Source organism: Typopeltis vanoorti, chromosome 10, assembly GCF_054136105.1.
Source record: "Typopeltis vanoorti isolate ZY-2024b chromosome 10, IOZ_Tvanoo_1.0, whole genome shotgun sequence".
Taxonomy (NCBI): Eukaryota; Metazoa; Arthropoda; class Arachnida; order Uropygi; family Thelyphonidae; genus Typopeltis; species Typopeltis vanoorti.
Genome location: NC_143558.1, coordinates 71729220 through 71755308, shown reverse-complemented (window position 1 = coordinate 71755308; position 26089 = coordinate 71729220). Strand labels below are relative to the sequence as shown.

At 34.1% G+C, this 26089-nt stretch overlaps 1 protein-coding gene across 5 annotated transcripts in view; it reads left to right on the top strand.

Moving 5' to 3' along the window:
- Cka (Connector of kinase to AP-1) overlaps window positions 1-26089 on the top strand; it is a 570985-nt gene that overhangs the window by 181104 nt on the left and 363792 nt on the right. For all 5 annotated transcript variants that reach the window (XM_090399493.1, XM_090399496.1, XM_090399494.1 and 2 more), the window contains exon 8: window positions 5917-6070. In XM_090399493.1, coding sequence (XP_090255619.1) covers window positions 5917-6070 — 154 coding nt within the window. The remainder of the gene's footprint in view (window positions 1-5916; window positions 6071-26089) is intronic.

Genomic DNA, 26089 nt, shown 5'->3' with positions numbered 1-26089 from the left:
AAAAAGACAAAAACTGGTGAGCTCTTTCTGAGCAATAAATACAAAATGTTATACTCAGGCAATGACAATTAAGAAAAAGAAGGAGTAGCCATAGTATTCAACACTAAATATGAGGCTCATCTTCTTGAATGGCAGGCAGTCTCCAGTAGAGTGATGTGGGGAACCGGACAATGAGACTTATTTGTGTCTAATGACCCACAGAAGGTTCTACTAAGGTAGAAGTGGAGGGATTTTTTTAGGCTTTAGAGAAAGCAACTCACACAATGAAAAAGAAAAAGCTGATCCTTGTCGAGGATCTAAATAGCAGAGTAGGAAATGATTATCAGACATACAAAAATATTTGGGAAATTTTGGAAAAAAAGAGCAAAGCTAATAATAATGGCAAATATCTGTTGGATTTCTGCTCAGGACATGAACTGGTTATTACTAACACCATGTTTCCACATAAAAATATGCAGAAATTCACATGGAGAGAAGAGGCAAGGAATAAGAAAAGTATCACTGACTATGTTATTGTCGATAGTGATGTTTTCTCTCTGGTGCAGTACACCAGAGCGTACAGAGGATTTGAAATTGGAAGTGATCACTATTTAGTCTTGAGAAGGATAAAATTGAATTTCATATTAAAAAGAATGACATGTAAGGAAATTTTAAAGCAAATAAAAGTTGAGCAGGTCTCAGATCTGAACTGTAGACTAAAATACACAAAGGTTGTTGAAGTAAAAATGAAAGTGTTTGAGAACAGGAACCAAACCTTATAGATTCAGTGGCGAGCCTTCAAAACATTGATTGATTCAGCCATAGAGGCATGTGGTGAGGTTGTTTGCAAGGATAGAAAAATCAGACTTCCATGGAGGACACAGGAAGTTAAAGAGGCAGTGAAGGAAAAAAAGAAAGTATATCAAAAGTTCCTGGCAAATAAGTCAACTTGTTCTCTTAGGGAATACAGAGACAAATGTAAGAAAGCTAAACACCGTGTAAAACTAGTTAAACAAAAGTCATGGGAAGACTTTGGTAAGAACATAAATATCAAGAGGGAGTCCAGATATTCTGGAGGTTGTTGAAGAAGCTCAGAAATGGCGGAAAGAGTGTTGTAAAAGGAATTAGAGATGATAAAGGTGACATACAAACTAGAGAAAAAGATATCCTTGAAGTATGGAGTAATTACTTTGAAAAATTGCTAAATGAAACAAGCAGTGATAGCACTGTGGTAAAAAAACACTCATCAGGCATACGTACTTGAAGTAGAAAAAACCATCAAAGGCTTGAAATGTGGAAAGGCAACAGGAATAGATTGTATTAGACGAGAAATGATGAAGTATGGAGATATAAAAGTCTTACAGTGGCTGCACTGTATAGTTGAGAAAACCTTTACACAGGGACGAATTCCCGATGATTGAAGTAAAGATCTCATAATATTCATATATAAAAAGGGAAATAAAACTGAATGTAAGAATTACAGAGGTATTTCCTGGTAAGATTTATGCAAATATACTTGAGAAACGGTTGAGAAGGATTGTGGAAGAAAAGCTTGATGAAGAACAAGCTGGATTCAGACTAAATAGAGGCTGTCATGATCAGGTCTTCACTTTATGACAAATAGTCGAGAAAGCATGGGAATATAACAAAGATCTGTATTTAAGTTTTGTCGATTTGGAAAAGGCATATGACAAGGTGCCAAGAGAGAAGCTATTCAATACGCTGCAGTTATATGGTGTCAATGGGGCATTATACCAAGCAATACTTAGTCTTTATTTGAGTTGTAAGTCAGCAGTTAGAATTGAAGGAAGTACAGGAAGATGGTTTGATGTTAAATCTGGTGTCAGACAAGAATGTACAATATCCCCTCTGTTAACATTCATTATATATATGGATCACATTATGAAGTAATTAAACCTGATATCAAAATTGGAGATGTTGATGTCAACTCTTTGCTTTATGTAGATGATGTTATTATACTTTTAAATAAATCTGCAAGATTCCCTGACTAAATTGAATAACTGTTGTAATAGATATGGTATGAAGGTCAGCAATAACAAGAGAAAGACAGTGAAAATAGGCAGAAGCATTGAAAATGTCAACTGCATTATGAATGGAGAACCCGTGGAACAAGTAAAACATTTCAGCTAATCAAGATGGTAAATGGAAATAGACAACAGAATCAACAGAGCTGGCATGGTAGGAAGGCAATTGAATAAATTCATATGGAATAAGAGAGAAATTAGTCAAGACACTAAATTATATGTATACAAGACAGTGTTCAAACCAGTTTGAACTTATGGATCTGAGAGCTGGGTCAGAAGTAAAACACTTGACCAAAGACTAGAGACTGCAGATATAAGATTCCTGTGAAAGATCAGGGGCATGAACAGATGGCATCAATGGCAATATCATATTAAAAACGAGGATATTAAGAAACAACTTAACCTTGTCAGCATCCAGGAATGCTTTAACAGAGCTAATCTCAGGTGGTATGTTCACTTAAACCGAATGGGCGAGTAAAGATTAGCAAAACAAGTGTTCTCTGCCAGGTTGACAGAAAAACGACCCAGAGGAAGTCCAGGATATAGGTGGATTGATACAGTAAAACGTGCCTTAGAAGATAGAAATATAAGATCTGATAAGGTTGGAGTTTTGACAAGTAACAGAGTGCTACATTTTTCATGTAGTACTATCATATCCTGTACACCCCTTGAGTGAGGGTACATGGCAAGAATTTGATGATGATGATCTATTTCTAACCTCTCCTGACTAACATCTAGTAAGAGCTTTGCTGCTTTTTCAGTTGCTATAAAGTAGTCTATCATTGATTTTTGTCCTCTTGCACAACATCTATATTTATGTTTGTAGAACATTTTCATTATTTTAAAGTTATTATATAATCAATGAGTTGTTTTCCATTTTTGTTTATTGTTGATTCTCTAAATTTTTCTATATTATTATTTATTTTTTATTTTTTCATTCCTATTCGATTCAGGGAGAGGCATATGGCAGATTGTCTACAAGGATAGAAAAATAAGAATGACATGTGTATCACAAGAAGTTAAAGAAGCAGTCCTAGAAAAGAAGAAAGCAACTGAAAGTACCTAGCAAATAAGGCAACAGATGTCCTAAAAGAATACGGAGAAAAATGTAAGAGAGCTAAGCTATCTGTAAAAGTAGCTAAACAAAAATCATGGGAAGATTTTTAAAAAGAATAGAGAAAATTAATAAGGTGGCATAATTTTCTGGAGGCTGTTGAAGAAGCTTATAAATGGATGAAGAGTACTGTGAAATTAATCAAAGATGATAAAGGTGACATGAAAACTGAAGATAAGTATATCCTACATGTCCGGAGTAATTACTTTGAAAGACTGTTAAATGAACCAAGTAATGACAAAATAATACTAGAAAATTTTCAAGAGGAGTACATATCAATACTTGAGGTAGAAAAAGCCATCAAAAACTTGAAATGTGGAAAAGTAGCTGGAGTAGATGATATGCGACCAGAAATGATTAAGTATGTAGTTATAAAAGTTCTGCAGTGGGCTGTACTGCATATTTTAGAGGGGCTTGGTCAGAAGGTCAAATTTTCAATGATTGGATTAGAGCTCTCATAGTACCCATCTATGAAAAAGGGAATAAAACTGAAGGTGAAAATTACAGAGGAATTTCTCTACTAAGTGTTCCAGATAAGATTTATGCAAGCATACTTGAAAAGAGGTTGAGAAAGATTTTGGAAGAGAAACTTGGAGAAGAACAAGCTGGGTTCAGGACAAATAGGGGTTGTCAAGATCAGATTTTCACTTTACGGACATAGTTGAGAAATTATGGGAATTACCAAAGATCTGTATTTAAGTTATGTAGATCTGGAAAATGCATATGACAATGCACCCAGGAAAAAGCTTTGCAACCGTTATATGGGATAAATGGAACATTATACAAGAGGCCATCCATAGTCTATATTTAAGCTGCCAGTCAGCAGTTAGAATTGGATAGGTTTAAGACAAAAGAAGAGGTTTGGAAAAGTTCATACACATTATCTCCACTTTTATTCATCATCTGTATGCATGATGCTTTTTGCAAGTGTTGCAAGTTTCACTCTCTTAAATATATCCAATACAAGTCTACGGGATTCTCTAGCAAAAATAAATAACAGCTCTAATAAATTTGGTATGAAAACGAAATAATAAGACCAAAACTATGAAAAATGGACAACAGCATAGGAAACTTCAGCAGCATTTTGAATGGCGATCCTATAGAACAAGAAAAATATTTCATATTTTGCTTGTTCTATATTTTCTATTTAGGCACACACATATATCATATTTTCTATTTAGGTAAAGTTTTTAGCAAATATGGCTGGTTATATATCTGGAAGTACACAACACAATAAGCAAAGCTAGTATGGTGGGTAGCTAATTGAATAAATTTATATGGAATAAAAGAGAAATTAGCCAACACTAAACTTGCTATATATAAGATGGTACTGAAATTGCTTTTAAGTTATGGATGTGAGAGTTGGATTAGAAAAAAACACTCAAAGATTAGAGATAATGAAAATGAGAGTTCTGAGAAACATTAGAGAAATGAACAGTTAGCATCAATAACAGATCCATATTAAAAATTAAGATGCTAGGAAGGAACTTGACATTGTTTGCATTCAAGGATGTGTGAGCACTGCTAATCTATGGTGGTTGGTCACTTAACTAGAATGGGAAAGGAAAGATTAGCAAAATGAGTCTTTGTGCTATATTGGCAGGACAAGGACCCAGAGGAACACCAAAATCTAGGTGGATTGATTCAATCAGAAGTGCCTTAAAAGAAAAAAATGTTACATAAGAAAATATTGGAGTGCTGACAAGCAATAGACTAAATTGGAGGAAAATTGTTGATAGGAGATTAATAATAAGACAAAGTTAATCATGTACTGCTGCAATAATAGCCTGAACACCCTTTGGGGATACATATCAGGAAATTGATGATGCTGTGTGAGTGTATGTACTCAGATTTTTCAGCCAGACACACTGATCTGAAATATATGCTTTGATAGACAGTACACTATATAGATAAGATTAACTGCCTAATCAGAGAGATTTATATGAAGGTGGCTTAATGTGTCACCCTCCTAATCTACACACTGTCACTGAGAAAATGAGTTTCTTGTGCCTGACCTTAAGACATTAAAGGAATGTGAGGTAAAAGGTTAAATAAAGCTTTCCTTGATTTATATCACATGCTGTTTGTGGCAAAGATTTTTAAAAAGAAAGAATTTGATTATAAGATAAAATTGCTTTCTACTACTCAGCTTAGTTACAATTGGACACTTTTTTGTGGCAAAATCAGAAACAGCTAGGTCCACAGTATAAAAGAAACAAGGGGTCTTTGTAATGAATGATGTCACTACTGTGCAAAACACTTTTGAGTATATTATTAATTTTGTTTTATTTATTATTATTATTTATTTTATTTTTTATTTTTTTGTAACTTGATATGTTTATGGTTGACTGCTTACATTACTAATAAAACATGGAATATTTCCATAGTGTGTATGTGTGAGAGAGAGAAGGGTGGGATATGAGAATGCATGATTAATAAACACATTTCAGTATATGTGAATGTCATAACCAGATCACCTCTATGAGAAAATGTGTAGTGTATGTTTTGATAATCACTTTTCAATTATGTATTGATTTAACTGCCTAGTTGGAGGTTGGCTTGTTATAGTGAACTAGGATGGACTAAAGTTGGTTATTGTAAAGGTTTCATTGTGTATTAGCACAAATTTGTATGATAGATTATAGTTAGGATTTTTCATTAGTGTTATAGTAATTTAGTTCACTTAATTGGTGTTTGCTATGATCAAAGTTGACTGGTATATAAATATTTCACTTCTGAGATTTGATTTTGTATTATAAGACAAAATATCCTTTTTAGGTTATTACTGGAAGTGATGGTATTGCATCTCATGTAGATGAAGTTATGGGAGAAGCAGAAACAGAAGAAGTGTTATCAGAATTTGATTTTCTTGGGCCAGATTCTAGTGAGGGTGCTGGAGAAGCCAGAAGCCAGGGAGATGGCACTGAATGGGGTAAGTTCTTTGTTTTATAAGTAACTTTTTGCAATCAGTCATATATCCAATGTATGATTAGTGCATTGATAATTTTTGTTTGACATTATAATAAACACACTGACCTGTAAAGCATTTTTCACTTTTTTATTTAATCTTGGGAAATTCTTAGCAAATTTTTTCCTGCTTTTTTAATCTTTTCAGTATACCTTGGCAAGATGATTTCTATTCAACAATACAGATGCCAATCTGTGAAACAGTAAAAATATAATAAAATATCATTTGACTATATTAAAAGATTGTATTTCATCCCAGTGGGAGGTTTATAAATGACTAAACTGATTTAAACATAAATTGAAGAAGTGCCAAATTTGTTTTATTGTACAAGCCTACAGAGCAGTAATTGGTGTGTGTATGTGATTCTGAAAGTAGCAGAAATTATTTGGATAATTTGATTATAGCATGTAAGGATTGCAAACACATAAGGAAAATGAAAAAATAGTTTAACAAGAAAGGTGAACAGATAGTGATAATTTCATTTGATGCTGTTATCATATCAAAATTTACAAAGCTGTTGTGAAAGATGAAAGAGCTTGTATCAGTGAAGTGGACAGAATTGTTCAATATCTTTGTGTGTGGTGAGGATGATCTAATATTCTAATGTGTAAATGAACAGTCATGTTAATTTATAGCCGACAGGAAATATTTCAGTATCACTTCTCACCTGTATGGTTGCAGAGAGATAAATGGGAATTATAATCATAATTGCAACAAAGTACAAGTATCTGCTCATCATATGATCTCTTGAGAGCAATGCATATTATGATTGTTACGACATCTCCAATAGTCCAAGGACTCATTGCAGGAGAGCATCCTACTCTAATCCACTCTGCTACATACATTTAACCATCTCCCCTACTACACAACTTTTTCTATGTAAATTGCTCATGTTCTATATATTTTCACATAATCAGTATGAAATTATCTGGTAGTATATAGGTTGGCTTCTTATGTTACTTAGCTGTCATCTTTACATGGCATAGAAATACTTTTGGAGCAAAGTTTTATGCCACCTGACCATCGAACATAATGATTATCATGTTATTACTTTCATTAGACCTTGTTCTGATATTGTAGTGTTTCCCCCCTGAAAATATTAGAAAATACAACATTAAACAGTGGATAAAAATAAACAGGCTCAAATAGTTTTTATTGATACAAGAGGTTGGTTCTATTTGCCATGTTGGGGGAAAAAAGGAAATTAGTCTGCAGATGCTGCAGTCTCATTCATCTTCATATTTACCCTATAGGAAACTGTTTGCTTTTATGTGTGTTTCCTGGCAATTGTTTGTTATGTTACTATGATTTCCCACCATTTTCTTTGTCTTTTCCATTAAACTTACTACAGTTTTTCTTCCCAAATTTATCACAAATTCAGTATAAGAGTATTTTCAGTGGTTATTCAAAGTTTAATAAAATGCTTCTGTATTGCCTGCTGCCACTACTTCAAATTCTTTAGTGCAAGGAGGAATACATTAATGACCAATTAATATGATCCAGGATGAACAATGATCCCAATAAACCAGCCAAATCTTGGTGTAAAATAATTTCAAGAAGCTGTAGTTACCCAGGTGAAAATCAGTGCCTTCTAAGGTATTTATTTCTGGAAATGAAATAGTGGGGTCATCTCTCCCCCCAAATCACCAATTCCCCCATAACTATTATTGCAACCCTTAAGTGTTCTCTCTTGACTCAGCTTCTTCAAGAGGAATTATTTAACATCTTATGGGAGTAATGAGTTGAGCATATAACCCTCATCAGTTTTTCATATTAATTTCCTTATTCATAAACAGTAGCTGAGAAAGTTTCACCTTGCCTTACACCTGATTTAATGTCCAATTATCTTCTTGTGTATACTTCAGTTTTAAATGTAAAAGATTAACATTTTTGAAGATTTAAAAGATTTCACATCTAAAAGTTATATATTTGCATTTTTTTTTAACACTATTCCTGTTTTTTCTGCCTTTTCCTTATATTTTAAAAATCTTATTCACAATGTTTAATTTTTTTATTTTGATGATACATAAATGACCTTGCATTGCTTTCGGATACCTTTCATGACTACATTTTAAATTTGCCCTGTTTACTTAGAATTGTGTCTGAATAACAAAGTTTTTCTTGTTTTGTAGATTCTCAATTGAGAATGTAGTTCGGCTTAGTTGGAATCATGAAGACTTGTAGTGAATTTATTTATTGAAAGTAATTACATGAGTTTAATAGCTCTAATTATAATATCAGGTTTAAAATCACTTTCCTTATTATATTCTGATTTTTTATCTTCTTAATCTTAAAGTAGTTCTCTTTATCAAGGCTTCTCTTTCACACTTTTTCTTAGCCTTTTTTAATGTAGCTTACAGATTTATGTAAGCTCTTCAGAAACATCAGTGAAATTCTTCTGTCATATTGTGTGCATTTCTCTTTTAATAGGTATATCTTAAGACAGATGAGTATTATGATACTTCTCAATGGAATAGCTGAAAATATTATTGCAAGCTGTTAGCACCTTCCCACCTCACAGGAGTCTGAAATAGTTATTAAAGGGGAGTAAAAAATATGGCAGTGGATTGCATGAATCTCCTATTTACCTCTTTAAGTACTTAAATAAATTTTTGAAGAATCACACTAGCCACATTGACTCTTTCATTAAAAATTCTTTATTTGTCAAAGAAACTCAAAAATATAAGTCAACCAATTACACAACTAGCAATGTGATATCATTATTTACACATATGTCATTAGGAGAAGTCATTCCTCTTGAGTATGAGTTGCCTCTGATCTCACTCATTGCTGAGGAAGACTCTTCCCTTGTGATGGAGAAAATGTTGGTGGTTCTTTTCCCATGGTGACCTATTCCATCTTGCGAAAGTGCCTATATTGGATGCATAAAGGCTACCACAAACATGCATGCCCAAGACAAGATTCCAGCCATTTGGCTGGAAAGTGAATACACTAAGTCAGCCAAGCAAATCGACTATCATTCCTCATATAGAACATATATGATTTCACTTCATAAAAGTCAAAATTTTTGAATTTCCATTTTCTGTTACTTACTCATAGTAGAATTCAAATCCACAGTCTTTTCTTTGGATTTTTCTTGTCCATATAATACAGATGATATTTTTGTTAGGCAGTATAACTTGCTATATGGTAAACTTGGAAAATCTGAAGAACTTCTTATATTTCCTTAAGGCTATTATAAAACCAAATTCACTATTGAAATATTATAACTGCAATTCCCATTTCTTGACACATGTTAAAAAATGTCAGTGTTCTAACACTTTTTTAAGCTGCTCATTGCTCATACAGGTTTTGATATATTCATGCTAGCTTCTTTTTTTTTTTTTTTTTTTTTTTTTTTTTTTTTTACAAAATTGCAATTCTACCTTTTTTTTTTTCCATCATCAAATTCCTGATATGTACTTGAAGGGTGTACAGGATATGATAGTACTATATGAAAAACTTACATCACTACTAACTTCCTATCTACAATTTTCGTCCAGATCAATCTGTTACTGTCAAGACACCAATTAGATCTTATATTTCTGTCTTCTAACGCACTTTTTACTGCATCAATCCACCTATATCTTGGTCTTCCTCTGGGTCTTTTTCCTGCCAACCTGGCAAAGAACATTAGTTTTGCTAATCTTTCCTCTCCCATTCTGTTTAAGTGACCATACCACCTGAGATTAACTCTGCTAACATATTCCTGGATGCTAACAATATTAAGTTCTTTCCTAATATCCTCGTTTTTAATATGACATTGCCACTGATGCCATCTGTTCACCCCTATAAATCTTTCTCAGAACTCTCATATCTGTAGCCTCTAGTCTTTGGTCAAGGGTTTTATTTCTAACCCAGCTCTTTGATCCATAAGTTAAAATTGGTTCGAACATTGTCTTGTATACAGCTAATTTAGTGTTTTGACTAATTTCTGTCTTATTCCATATAAATTTATTCAGGCGACTTCCTACCATACCAGCTTTGTTGATTCTGTTGTCTATTTCCATATTTAATTTACCATCTTCACTAAAAATTGTGCCTAAGTAGCTGAAATGTTTTACTTGTTTCACAGGTTCTCCATTCACAACACAGTTGACATTTTCAACAAATCTACCTATTTTTATTGTCTTTGTCTTTTTATTGCTGACCTTCATACCATATCTATTACAACAATTATTCAATTTAGTCAGGGAATCTTGCAAACTTGTAGCGGATTTATTTAGAAGTATAACATCATCCATATAAAGCAAAGAGCTGATATTAACATCTCCAATTCTGATATCATGTTTAATACCACTTTCCTTCATAATGTGATCCATATAGATAATGAAAAACAGAGGGGATAATGTACATTCTTGTCTCACAGCAGATTTAACATCAAACCATCTTCCTGTACTTCCTTCAGTTCTAACTGCTGACTTACAACTCAAATAAAGACTAAGTATTGCTTGATATAATGCCTCATTCACACCATATAACTGTAGCTTATTGAATAGCTTCTCTCTTGACATCTTGTCATATGCCTTTTCCAGATCTACAAAATTTGAATACAGATCTTTGTTATATTCCCATGATTTCTCAGCTATTTGTCATAAAGTGAAGATCTGATCCTGACAGTCTCTGTTTAGTCTGAATCCAGTTTGTTCTTCATCAAGCTTTTCTTCCACATCCTTCTCAACCGTTTCTCAAGTATATTTGCATAAATCATACCAGGAATACTCAGTAGGGAAATACTTCTGTAATTCTCATATTCAGTTTTATTTCCCTTTTTATATATGGATACTATGAGATTTTTACTCCAATCATCTGGAATTCATCCCTGTGTAAAGGCCTTCTGAACTATGCAGTGCAGCCACTGTAAGACTTTTATACCTCCATACTTCATCATTTCTGGTCTGATATAATTTATTCCTGCTGCCTTTCTACATTTCAATCCTTTGATGGCTTTTTCTACTTCAAGTATGGATACGTATGCCTGATGAGTATTTTTTTACCACAGTGCTATCACTGCTTGTTTCATTTAGCAATTTTTCGAAGTAATTACTCCATACTTCAAGGATATCTTTTTCTCTAGTTTGTATGTCACCTTTATCATCTCTAATTCCTTTTACAACACTCTTTCTGCCATTTCTGAGCTTCTTCAACAACCTCCAGAATATCTGGACGCCCTCTTTTATGTTCTTACCAAAGTCTTCCCATGACTTTTGTTCAGTGTTCTAGAGATCACTTAGTCTTATAACATATTGAACTTTGAAAATGTTGACCACCTAAAAACTCAAAACAGTGAATTGTTACTTAGTTTCAAAAACGTAACTTTTATACTTTTCTTCAGTTTCAGATATTTTTGCATTTTTTGCTTTCTACTTCTGTAAGGATCCTGATGACACTGTTAAAAAAAAAAAATCGCAGTGAGAGGTGTAGGTGTTTTGTGTATATGTTGGGGATTCAGCTGGGTAAATATTGACCCACTTTGGAGGGTGGAGTCAGGGGTAATCGATTTAGTATTCCACTGCTTTTAAATAATGATGTTGCACAAAATAAATATAAATATTCTGTATTCATTGTGAACTACTTGAGTATCGTTTTGTTCATTTTCCTCAGTTCTTATCTTGTGTTAACTGGATTCATTCATGTTAATAATTTAATATGAAAAACAGGAAACCCGCTAACCTGATTAGGACCTAATACTTATAATCAGGTCATAATTCATTAATATTTTTAATAAAGATATATAAACAATTGTTTATTAGTCCATTAAAGTCAAAATGCGCGTTCTTCATGGAACGGGGAGGATTCAGTGAGAGAGAAATGCTTTTATGAGGGGGTTGGCAGGTAAAAAAAAAAAGATCCCCTGGTTTGTATAAATTACATATAGTATTCGCAATATCACAATTTATTGATTTAAAAAAATAAATGTATTAATAATCAAATCAGGAGTCCTTTTGTGACTCATATCCAAACTGAAGGAATGATTATGTGTTGGAGCCAAAGTGATACTTTCTTAGTGGATCACATTGGTTCCACCACACAGACTTCAATCCAGTTTATTTACTCAAATAAAATCTTCCATAAATTTAAAACTAGCTTCAGCAGAAGCTGGTTTTAAATTTGTGATCTTTTAAAATAAAAGATCGTGCACTTTTTTTATTTATTCCACCCATGACAAACACTAAAAGATATGCAAAACTCACAATATACTAAATTTATCAGCCTGAAGTGCATGTAGCAGCTCTGTTTGATAATATTTGCTTTACATTTTTGGCCATTTCTTTGATTCTGTAATGAACAGTATTATTTGAGGGAGGAAACCGAACTATTACTTTGCTCGCCTTATTTCAAATCATCACTTGTGTGATTATTTTCGCTGCAAGTTTTACTAATATCTTGTCATTTGTTTCATGCTATTTAGAACGGCACATGATATGAAGCAGTCAAAGCTTTTATGTTTTCATCTCCCACTACACTGCATATTATGTCTTCAGAACTTTGTAAATCTTGCATCTCTTTTCACAAAATTCTACAGATTTTTCCTAGAATTGTGTTTTGTTTCAAAATGGCACTTTAGGCCAGACATTTTCACACTTTCATTTGTGAGAATTTCATAAAAAAATGACTCATAGTGGAATAGGTTATTCAGTGCCAGCCTACGAAAATTCAAAGTTTAGACAATTCTTATCGCACTTAGGGATTCCCCTTACTTTTTTTGTAATGGACTCTTCTTTTTTTTTTTTTTAAAGAAACTTGCAGATGGCTCACGCTTGTAGTTTTTTTTACAAATATATCATCCTGATGCATCAATGTGTTCTTTCTGTAAGTTATCTCAATAATTTTTATTTTCTTCACCATTTTCTATTGTGCATTTCAAACATTCCATTTTTAACTAGTGTTAAACCTTATTAAAGGTTTAACTTTGAGAAATGCAAGCAAGAGATATTAATTAAATACTTTAATAATAATTAATATTAGACCTCACTTATTTGTTAAAACTAGCAACACAACTGCTGAAAATAAGTTAGACTATTATCTTGTGATGCCAACACAATTAAACATGTATAGATGCATGCATGCATGGGTAGTGAAATAATTGCTGATGATCATTAAAGTTTAAGATAAGAATGATTCTGAAATTAAGCAGCATTCTGACCTTGTTCCTCAAACTGTTTGAATTTAAACTTTTAACGTCAACAGTTTGAACCATGCAGTTGCAATTGTGCCATCAAGCAGACAGCTCTAGTGGAGTGACTTGATACATGCCAAGAAACACATTTTGTTTAAAACTTACTTTAGAATTTTAGTTAAAAAAAAATAAATCATAGAATAGACTTGCAATTATCTGTGATAATGTGGTTACAAAAGTCGAAAAAATAGGGTAATCACAGTTTTAAAAATAGTATCTACTATCCCCTAAAGTTCTCTTGTCTGGAAGTAGCCAGTGTTTCCCAAACTTCAGGAAACACTAGTCGAAAGAAATTGTTCTGATTGAAGATCTTAGTTATGCAATATTTTATAATTTTCTTTAGTCTCATGTTTTTAAAGGAACTTTTTGGCAGGACTTTGGTTTTGTTCCAATGTAACCTCTACTTAGTATAAACAGACTTTACAGCTGGAATGAAAGGAATGTAGTTCATAGCCTAGATTAAAGTATGTCTAATCCCCCCCACCCCATTAAAAATAAAAGGGACATATACATGCAGAAATGCATGTGGAAACTGACCAGATGCGAAAATGCATCTGGTCAGCTTCTGAGCATAACCAAAGAAGTTTGTCATTCATTGACAGGAATTGATGTCTAATTTATTTTAAATAGATGTGTGTCTGGAAACTGAACTTTTTTAGGACTATTGTAACCATTTCAGATATGACTTGTATATTGAATATCTATCCTCTTCAGGGAAAGTAATGCATTGTATCCAGATAGGATGAAACTTTTCAACATCACAGTTCTTTGATACATCAAGTTCCTTTAAAGGAATTTGTTAGATGAAAGAATGGAATGAACATATTATAGTAAAAATGTTTTGATCACTATATATTTTGGAGGGATGGTGCATTGAGTGTATATTTTTCCTGGGGTGCTCTATAAACAGACATCAAGCATCACTATCACTATTCTCCTGCTGTCTAAAAAAATAATGTTAATATCATGATCCAAATTAAATTTAATTCTTGAAATCTGATTTTAATGATCTAGTACATATGTGATGGGATTCAGATAAGAGCGCATTTCTCATATCTCAACACGATAGAAGTACAAAGTAACACGTGCATGAAAAGTGAGCAAAGGTGTCACATTTATTTAATTATATCAGCCCATTGTAGTACCTTTTAACTATTTGCATGCCTGTCCTTCCAAGTAAAATAATATGCATTTATAAATGAAATAATCTCCATTCATTGCAAAGAAAAAGATCTGAAAAGTTTCATGAAAGCAGTTACACTAACTTAATAAATCTGATCTGGATAAATTATATAAAGATGACAAAAACAGGTGAGATTCTTCTAAGCAACAAATACAAGATGCTATATTCAGGCAATAATGATCAGGGAAGAGTAATAGCTGTAGCAATCAACAGTACATACAAGGATAATCTTGAATGGTAGACAATATCAAGAGGAGTGTTGTGGGGAATTAGAAAATGAGACCTTATTTTTGCATGTAGTCCCACAAGGTTCTACTATGGATGTGAAACAATTTTTTGAGGAATTAAAGAAAGCAGATGACACAAAGAAAAGGGGAAAAGTCAGTCCTTATTGGAGATCTAAACAGCAGAGTAGGAAATGATTATCAAACATATAGAAATGTTTTGGATAAATATGAATAAAAGAACAGAGTTAATAATAATGATAAGTACCTGCTGTGTCCACAAATTCATTATTAACAGTCTTATGTTAGTCATGACAATAGCATAGTCCCATTGATTATGTTATTGTTGATATCAGTATTTTCATGTTTCAGGATACAAGAGTTTATAGAGAATTGGAAATAGGAAGTGATTAATTTTGAGCAGGATAAAATTGAAGATGTTGACAAAATGTACTAAGAAAGATTTTTTAAAAAAATTAAAGTTGAACAGCTTTCAGAGGTGAATTCTAAACTCGAATACACAAATATTATTCAAAACAAAATGAAAAGAGTTCGAAAATTGCATGAGCTAAACCAAATCTTGAGATTCCGAGACTGGCGACGAAGGAAAGCCAGAGAAATATGTCGTGAGATTGTCTGTAAGGATCGAAAAATCAGAATTCCATCATGTAACAAAGTGAGACACTCTGTAAAACAAGCCAAGTGAGCCATGGGAAAACTTTGGTAAGAACATAGAAAATATCAGAAGGTGACAAAATATTCTGGAGGCTATTGAAAAAACTTAGCAGTTGGAAAGAATACTGTGAAAGGAATCAAAGATGATGAAGTTGAAACAAAAACATTCTCAATGTCTCAAAAAATAATTACTTTGAGAGAATGTCAAAAAAAAAAAAAAAAAAAAAAAAAACTAGTAATGGGAGAGTAGTAGAAAATTTTCAGGAGCAATGAGAACTAGAGTACATACTTAATACACCTGCAGTATATGTTATTTGACCAGAAATGCTCAAATACAGAGGTATAAAAAATTTGTAATAGCTACACTATATAATTTAAAAGGCCTGATCAGAAGGTCGTATTCCATTGATTCAAGTTGAGCTTTTATAGTACCTATCTATTTTGTATATATTTGTAGTAACCATCTATTTTGTTTAGATACACATAATCTTGCCATGAATGCTGCTACAACTTCTGCACAACCCCAATGCTACCCACAGAATTGCATGAGCTTGGTTCCATTAATGGCATTGTGTGTACCAATATTCATTTGTTTATTAGTAGAGAAAGTTGTCTAGCTGTGTGGGTTAACATGCATTGGGGAGATTATGAGAACCATGCAGGTGTAATAAGCCACCTGTTATTTTCAACACGCTGAAAATACTCAAGATCAATAGGATGTTTGTGTATTGGACTATTAACCGTTATAATGATACAGAAGATGTATCTGACTACATTAACCATGTTGCATTAGGATGCAACAGGCTGTGAACACATGCCTCTGCTGTAATCCTGTGAAAATGCAGAAAGTGATGCCACGAGAAATGAATGTTTCACAGAGAACAGTATTATGTGTACTAACTGATGACTTCGGGTGAGAGCCTATTGTCATTCTGCTGTACACTTCCTGGCATCATAAATTATGCAGGGTGATAAGTTATGGTGCTGGATGATAAAACTTTACACTTGAGGATGATAAAATCAAAGGCAATTCTCTGGCAGTATGCAAACAACAGACACAGAGATATCCTCTTCATAATGAGATTTTCACCATTGAAGAGTTGTTTAACTGCCAAAATCAGTTCAACTGCAGTTAAACAATCCTGGGTGCTCTGGCATCTAGAATTCCAAGAGGTCATCACCGCCATGTCAGTGATGGTTTGGTGGTGATGTGTGTGTGTATGGGGGGAGGGTGCCATATTAGGGAGTATCCAAGTTGCATTTCTATGAGAAAGTAGTCAAAACACCTGCCAAAGTTTATGAAGACACTTTGATGGAACCTGTGGTACGGTCCCTGAACAACACCTTGTTTCACGGTAGGCAGTGGTCCTTTCAACAGGACCCCTATACACAAGACGAGGACCACAAACAGTGGTTTGAGGCGAATGTGCCCGACTAATCTGATTGGTCATCAAAGTCCCAATCTGAATCTGTTGGACTTCAAATTGTGGTCAGAGCTTGAAAGAGTAGCCTACAAGAAACGACACCTCAGCATTGTCAGCCTGAAGGTGGACTAGAGCAAGCATTAGGAGAGTTTCCATTGGATGTTGTGCATGCCGCCATCGATATGTGGCCTCTCAGATTTAGGCATGTGTGAAGGCAAAGGGGCGACATTTCGAATATCAAGTACTGCTATATGCATGTTCAAGTTATCACAGTATTTATGGCTAGACTAGGTGTGTGTGTGTATTTTCTCTTATTACAATGTGAGAATTACAAAGGAATTTCCCTACTGAGTGTTCCTGGTAAGATATAAGCATGCTTGAGAGAAGACTAAGAAAAATTGTGGAAGGGAAACTTGAACAAGCTAACTTCAGGACAATTAGAGCTTGTCAGGATCAGATTTTCATTTTAAGACAAATAGTTTAGAAATAATAGAAATTTAACAAGGATCTATATTTAACTTTTGAAGACCCGGAAAAGGCATATGACAAGTTGCTAAGAAAAAAGCTGTTCAAAACACTATTTATATGGAGTAAATGATACATTATATCAAATAATATATAGTCTATATTTGAGTTGAAGTCACCACTTAGAAGGAAGTACTAAAACCAAATATAATGGTATTTTCATACCATTATATTTGTTATGAAAATAAGCAAGAAACACACATGTGCGTACACACACATACAGAATGAAAATAAGCAGGAACTCTGAAAACACAAATGCATCGTGAATGGAGAATTTATAGAACAAGTAAAACTAGAACTAATAAAACATTTTAGATATTCAAGCACAATTTTTATTGGAGATGGCAAGCTGAATCTGGAAAGAAACAACAGAATTAGCAAAGCTGATATGATAGGAAGTCAGCAGAAATTTATATGAAATAAAATAGAATAAGTCCAAATGCTAAATTAGCTGTCTACAATACGCTGTTCAAACCAGTTTTAATCAATGCATCTGAGAGCTGGGGTGGCGGGGGAAACACTTGAACAAAGACAAGAGACCACAGATATGAAAGATTTGGAGAGCAAACAAATGGCAGAATCATTTAAAAAAAAAACAACTAATAAATAAATAAAATAACAAGAATGTTAGATAGGAAATTAACACAGGAATGTTTAACAAAGCTGTTTTCAGTTGGTATTGTCACTTAAACAGAATGGGAGAGGAAAGGTATGGCAGTAGGAAAATACCCATTGAAAGAGCAAGACCTGAATAGATCTGACAATATTGGAGTTTTGACAGACAAATTAATTTGGAGGAAAATAGTCAGTAGTAAGTGAGTAATGGTATAAACCAGTTATGAGCTATGGAAATTTTAACAAAGGGCTCACATCGTTGAGCAAAAAAAAAAAAAAAAAAAAAGCCATATTTCACACAAAAACTTTTATTAATTAATTGGCTACCAGAAGGGAGAAGGGTAAAGATAGCACATGTGCTTATTTTATTTTCAAACTTGGGTGCATTCGTTATATAGGAGTTGAGTCTGCGCGATTAGCCTAGTGACTTTGTGCTTCGCAACCATATGCCTGGGGAAGGAGTGTCCTAGGTTCGATTCCCGTCAATGATGTGAGGAGCTGAAGGATCTTCCTCAGCTATAGCCAAGTTAGACGGTCTTGGGTGTGGAGAGCAGGGTTTTTTCCACCAATTTATCTGGTGTTTTTCATCCTGCAAGCAGGCAAACCAGTCCGAGGACACACACGGATTACAGTCAGGAATACTGACCCAGCCATAGGTCTGATTCGTCAGATTATGCTGGTTACGGAGCCCAGTTAAAATTTGGGGAGGACTAGATGGTACCATGAACTCCCGTATAAAGGGGGAACACTGTATCATCGCACGGAATTTATTTATAGGAGTTGAAACAATAATTCCAAATATTGTTTCAATATGATGTGAGGAGCTGAAGGATCGTCCTCAGCCATAGCCAAGTTAGCCGGTTTTGGGTGTGGAGAGCAGGGTTTTTTCCCGCCAATTTATCTAGTGTTTTTCATCCTGCAAGCAGGCAAACCAGTCCGAGGACACACATGGATTACACTCAGGAATACTGACCCAGCCATAGGTCTGATTCATCAGATTATGCTGGTTACGGAGCCCGGATAAAATTTGGGGGGGATGACTAGATAGTACCGTGACCTCCCGTATAAAGGGGGAACGCTGTATCATCACACAGAATTTATTTATAGGAGTTGAAACAATAATTCCAAATAATCTGTACACTGCCGAATAGATTAATTTTTGTTAGGTTACCGTATGAGTTTGTCACTTAATATGTTTCAAAAAAAATGTTTGTTTTTTTTTTGAAAAAATAAAGTAAACAGGAACAACAAGGAGCTCGCAGATTTGAGAAAAATTTAACAAAGGGCTTGTGCGAGCCCCTTATAGCTCACCAAGAACTTTTTTTTTTTTGCCTGGCGACCCCCCCCCTCCTCCTCCTCCCCTTTCAACTATTTGTATGGCCTGGTGCCCCCTACTCAATTTTACACTAGGTTAAAGACTTGACTCAATAAGATAATTATAATATATTATTAGGCAAACCTAAATTATCATCATATTTGAACTGATAGTTAATTAAAAATAAATGACTACAAATTAATTTTTACTCAAAAAATATGTAAACTTACTGTATTGAATAAGTCAATCATTAATGGCTACCCTGAGCCTGATGAGATCCTGCTAATTTTTCAATATCAGATTCAATGTTCGACAAACAAAGTCCCAAATCTCTTCTTTCGCTTATTTGCAATCTGTTTCGCTGCTTTGCTAGCAATTGTAACATGACACTGAATCCTTTCTCAACGAAGTATGAAGAAGGAAAAGCAGTGAGCAATAATTTTTGATTTCTTGTGAAAGCTCATGATTGCATTACATGTTAGGTCAGAATCTTTCATACCCATGCTGCTGAAATTGTATTTGAGCTTCAAAATCATTTGAAATCAAATTCTTCACCCAAATTTTGATGAACAGAAGTGGCATCAGAAAGAAATGGATTTATGACCCAGTCGGGTATTTTAAGCTCATCAAAGTCTTTTAATCTGATCATCAAATCTTCTTTCAGTGTCAGAAGATGGAAACAATAACAATCCAAATCTGTATCTAATATTAAATCATCATGTATTATTTGTAAACTTGGGAACTGCAGAAAATCTCATCTTACAAATAGGTCCAGGACGATTTTTAAATTTAGACTTTAATTTGCAAAAGTACTACACATTATTTTTTGCTTTATTTGGATGCTTTCTTCTTAAATGCTCAATCATTCTTGAAGGCTTCATTTGAGAAAGTTTTTTCATATATTAAGCACATTGCTAACTTCTCATTATTTATAGATGGAATTACTCCATATTTGAAATATTCACTTGAAAATTGACAACACTTTCTGTTTTCACACATTTTAATGGGCTACAGTGCCACACAATATCAACGAAGTGTGGCACATGATACCACGGGCTAGATGTAAACTGCAAATCAGAGTTGTCATATGGGCATTATGAAACGTAGCAGATAAAACTTATAAAAGTAGTGGATTCTGCTAAAAATAGCCGAAATTAATTACTTTCAATGTAGAAAAATCAAACCAAAAAGTAGTCCAATTACTTAACTTATAAAAATTCTAAAAACTAAGTAGCGAATAAATATGAACAGTATTGCCAGACATGCAATATTTTGAAGTGTTGACAAACATACAATATAAATAGGGATGCTAGATTAAACATGGAATATTTTGCTTTAATTATTGTTATTATTATTTTTTTTTTTACGTAACACTTTCAGGGAGTCCAAGACTCATCGAGGGAAGGTATCTACTCTACAGCCCTCTATCTCCACCAACCGCAACTACCTTCATCATCTACACAAACGCCATCTACCGCCGACCTCCACCAGTGTTTTCACAGATAATCACAAACCTCCATGTCCACGGTGGGATATTTATATTAGTAGTATTACAATGCTTACCGCCCCTCAGCGTTCACAGTGCCCCCCGGGGGGGGGGGGCTACTGCCCAGGTTAAGAGCCACTGATATAAACATTCCATCTACTGTTATCATATCCTGTACACCTCCTGAGGGTACATATTAATAATTTAATTATGATAATATTCCTTTTTCAGTACTACTTCATCTGAAGTCAACAGAGTAGCTGTCTTACGAGGGTGGTCTGAAAATTTCTCGTCCTCGACCATTAATGGCAGCACTATTGACAAAATTTTTTTTTTTTTTTTTTTCTCAGTTGGTACATCTGTCATAAGCATCCATGTGAAATTGCAAATCATTCTATCAAGTAGTTTGTTTTATACAGCTGTCTGAAGCAAAAGTGTTGTCTGTATCCCTTGAAATGGATAAAATTGAGTATCATGCGATTATAAAATTCTTTGTAAAAGAAAGTTTAATGCCAAAAGAAATTCATTCGAAGTTCATAAATGTTTATGGGCACTCTTCTCCTTCGTTTTCAACAATTAAGAAATCAGCTGCCGAGTTTAAACATGGCTGTATCAGCCTTGAAGATGATCCATGAAGGACATCCAAAAAAATGTAACAACACCAGAAATCATTGATCAAATGCACAATATGGTATTGGATGAAGGACGAGCCAAAGTGCGTGAATTTGCTGAGACTATAGGCATTTCAAAAGAACGTGTAGGATATATTTTGCATGAAGAATTGCAAGTGAAAAAGCTTTGCGCAAGATGGATGCTGTGCTTACTCACAGCAGATCAAAAACGCACTCACATGAAAATCTCTGAACAGTGCTTAGCGCATTTTAACAAGAATAAAACTGTTGGAAGTTATGTTTTTTCCACTTGGTTAGACAAGAAATTATATACTTAGTTAATCCTTTATCTATTGCATTGAACTATTATTAGGACAGGGACAACTCGTGGCAAAGGTGGTATAACTTCTCATCACTTGCATTAGTATCCCATAATGCAAAGCACATCTCCTTGCGGACATGCATTATGTGAAAATTCACTACCCAGACCGGTTTTGACCTTTATTGAGGTCTCTTCAGTCGGAGCTAGATTCAGAGGTTCAACCAAGGTTGAAGTAATGCAGAAGTCATACTTTCTTATATGAGTTGCCAAAAGGTGCCTCACCTTATTATTAAAATCCTTCGGATCAGAGAAAGATGCTGGAAGTTTTTATGTTTTTTCCACTTGGTTATACAAGAAATTATATACTAAGTACTTAGTATATAATGTGTAAGCAAACAAAGTTTACATCTGAAGTATTATCAGGACAGGGGGGCAACTCGTGGCAAAGTTGGTATAACTAATGATACTAAGGCAAGTGATGAGAAGTTATACCACCTTTACCACGAGTTGCCCCTGTCCTGATAATACTTCAGGTGCAAACTCTGTTTGCTTACACTTGGATAAAGGATTAACTAAGTATATAATTTCGAGAATAAAACTGATTTTGTGTGTCGATTTATTACTATGGATGAGACTTGGATTCGCCATTACACACCAGAATCCAAACAGCAGTCAAAACAGAAGCCGGTTGTTCAGCGCCAAAAAAGACAAAGTCGGCTCCATCAGCAGGAAGGGTCATGGCATCGGTGTTTTGGGATGCTAAAGGCATTTTGTTTATTAATTATCTTGAAAAGGATAAAACAATAACCGGGAAATATTATTCCGATTATTATTCTTTTAACCAGACTAGATGAAAAAATTCATGAGAAAAGAACCGGTTTGCAGAAGAATTTCATTCATTAGGACAATGCACCTGCCCACAAAGGTTTTGGCAGTGGGAAAATTAAGGGATCTGCATTATGAATTGTTGGAACATCCACCCTATTCCCGAGATTTGGCTCCCTCTGACTTCTATCTCTTCCCAAAACTAAAACTCTTCCTTGTTGGTCAGTGTTTTTCTTGGGATCAAGAGGTGATTGCAGCTGTAGAGGGCTATTTTGCAGATCTTACTGAGAACCACTACAGGGACAGGATAATGGTGCTGGAATAAATGTATTAGTCTTATGGGAGATTATGTTGAAAAATAAAAATAATTTTGAAATTATAAATTTGTTTTTTCATTGTTAGGCCGAGAACTTTTCAGATCACCTTCGTAGATATAATATGAGAAAAAGTTAGAAAAGATTTGATAGAATAAATAATAAGTGCAATTTCCCAACAGTAACCTGTCATACTATTAAGCTTATTTGAATCAGTGGGCATGCTTCTTTTTCAGATAGAGAGATCTGTCGATCTGAACACCATGAAGTAAAGTTGTTTCCTACATGCTAAGAAGTTTGCTGTTGTTTAGCATGTGGTCTTTACTAAGAACTTTATGAACTACAATTTTTGAAAATCTCTTTTCATGTTAGCATGGTTGGAGTGGATGGCAATAGCAGCTGCCCTAGTCATCAGCTCATATCGATATTTGAATCTCACTGTACATTTAAATGTTTTTTAATCTCTTTATGTTATCTTCAAAAAAGCAGGATAGTGTAATACTACAGTCTTGCTTTTTTGGAAGCTCTCTTGTTTCTAGCGCATGACTTCTGGTTATAGGAAGCACTGCATGAAAATCCTTAATGCAGTGCTTCCTATAGCTAACTCCTAGGGTCCAGTGTAAGCATGAGGTTCACTATACTGAATCTACAGAATAGAAGACCAACATCATACTCCATTCTTAGGAATGAAGGAAACAGAACAGAAAAAAGATTATTGCTCAAAATTGCTTAAATTAATCTCACTTACTTGAAATCTTCATAGTGAACTATGAACATATACAATCTGTACAATTAAAATGAAAAATAAGTTTATCTGCAACAGTTCGGCCAATTTTATTATTGTCACCTCTAGTTACAAAGAGGGAGAAGATACTAAGTGATAAACATTCAGCCTAAGAGTAGGGATTAGGCACAGCTGGTGTAAAAAAAGTTAGCTTGTTCACATCAGGTGTGTCAATCCCATGCAGGTTTGCTTTGTGTTCATCACTCATGTCTTCTCCCTCTAACTGGAGGTGGCAAAAACAAAGAAATGCCTATGAAGGTAGTATTTCTATCTCTTCTAATCCTTCTTTGGACTGACAAGAGTGAAATAATGCCATTTGATCCTAATAACACTAGTTTAAAATCCTGAAATGGCCCTTCAATACCAAAACTGTTATAGAGCAAGTGAAGATAAGGACAGATAAGATAAAGAAGAGTTAAGGAAACTATTACAACCATATAGAAAAATGGATGTGTTCCTGATGAACTCAAGAATGCTGGCCTCTTATAGTTATGTATTCTTGATCTTCTACTCGGTTGTAATGATACATGCTAAAGAATAAATTTTAAATGAATTTAAACCAAGATAAAATATTAAATTTTAACGATAATGATACAACTAGTTTCTGCCTTTTACAGCCTTCTTCAGGTATCCACTAAAGGTAGAACACAGTAATAAAAAATTGAAGTTACAAAAAACTGAGAATTACAGGCAAAAAATGCAATACATGATTGACACAAAAACGTTGTATTTTTCAAGTCGTTCTATCTAATGTGTTATTGTTTGTTGCATGCATGCTTGCAGGTTCTCGTGAGCGCCAGTATTGAAAACTGCAGTTTGGCTATCAGGGATGTTATAACTCAAATTGCTGTTCAAATGTTCAGGATAAGGAGGATTTCTCTGGACTCCACGATTTTCCTTTCAAACTCATCACTACAACGAAAAATGTTTTCGGATTTATCCCAGCAAACTGAGTGACTCTAGATCGTCATGAGGGTTATTAGAGAAAAGAACATGAATGGATAGCGCAGATGCATGTGATCTTTTATAGGAGATGTCTCTCTTATGCTCCTCAATACGCAGTTCAACAGATTTGTTAGACTGTCCAAAATAAGGAATATTACAGTCGCACCATAACTTGTAAACACCTGGATATTTCAGGTTATGATGAATAGGCTTCAGATGGCTTATAAGAGAACGGACTTTAGGGAGTGTAGTGAAAAAGTCCTGATGTTGTATTTTTTAAGGACTTTAGCCAATTTATTAGAGACCTAATGTAAGGTATTGAGATGCTACCTTTAAAATCAGTAGTTTCCATAGTACGCTGCCTAGGAGGATCCAGAAGAAATTTCTTAATTGTTTTTTCAGAATATCCATTTTGTTTAAAGATAAGAGAAAGTTGTTCAATTTCTTTTTGGAGTTCATCTGGTTCATATATATGACCCCATACATGCAGGTCATCTCTAAAGGAAACTATTATAACCACATATAAAAATGGATATGTTCCTGGTGAACTCAAGCTATCCTTTTTAAATGACTCCATACATGCAAGGTTACAAGACCTATAAAGTAACAAAGCCATGGGTAGACAAGTGATTAATGACAAAGAGGTAATCTAATATGTTTCTTAAAGTCGAGGATTGTATTCAGTAGGAAATCGCTATAAAAATTCCCAATAAAGGCTTGTGCAGCTGAAAGTAAAGATAATAAAATGTAATGTAATAAAATGACTGTTACATGTAACACTAAAGTAATTAAAATCCCAAACAGTAAAAATAAAGGTTGTCCAAAGTGGATTTATGAAAAATAGTGTCACAAATGTGTATTATATGTCATATCTTTCCATTATGATTATGACATTATGTATTATGACATTAGGATGGATATGTAGAACAATGTTTATTTTTTAGGAAATGACATTGTAAACTATATTATTAATTATAAAAACTAATTAACTACCTATATTTCGGCAATGTTACATTGCCATCTTCTGGGATCACAAAACAATGATATGTGCACGCAGGCACTGACACTAAGCAAATGAGGCTGAAGAAAGGCAACTGAAGTTGGTCCTAAAGGTGCTCCCCTCCTCTTCCTCCCAACAGACTAAATTGGAATGTCTTGGCTGTTGGGTTGATGATCTTAGAATGTAAACTTCACAAATTTGGAGCAGTCTCATGCAAAAATAAAGCAAAACCTTTTTTCACTGTTTTCATATCTGATTGTTCATTAACTTGATGGATTTCAGATTTCAGCTTTGAAAAAAAGGAAAAAAAACACATTTACACTCAAGAACAAATCACCATCATCCATTGTCAAAAAAAACTAGCACAATTAAAACCTTGATTTATCAGGTCCGCTCCCTGTATTCTAGTGCACCTTGTTACACAGGGAATTACAGCACAATATATATACTTTCTTAGCTAAGGACTTTAACAAGCCTTTCATTAGTAGATTATCTCTTTGGTTCAGTAACTACTGAACTTTGGTTCAGTAGTAACTGAACCCAGGAGAAACTTAA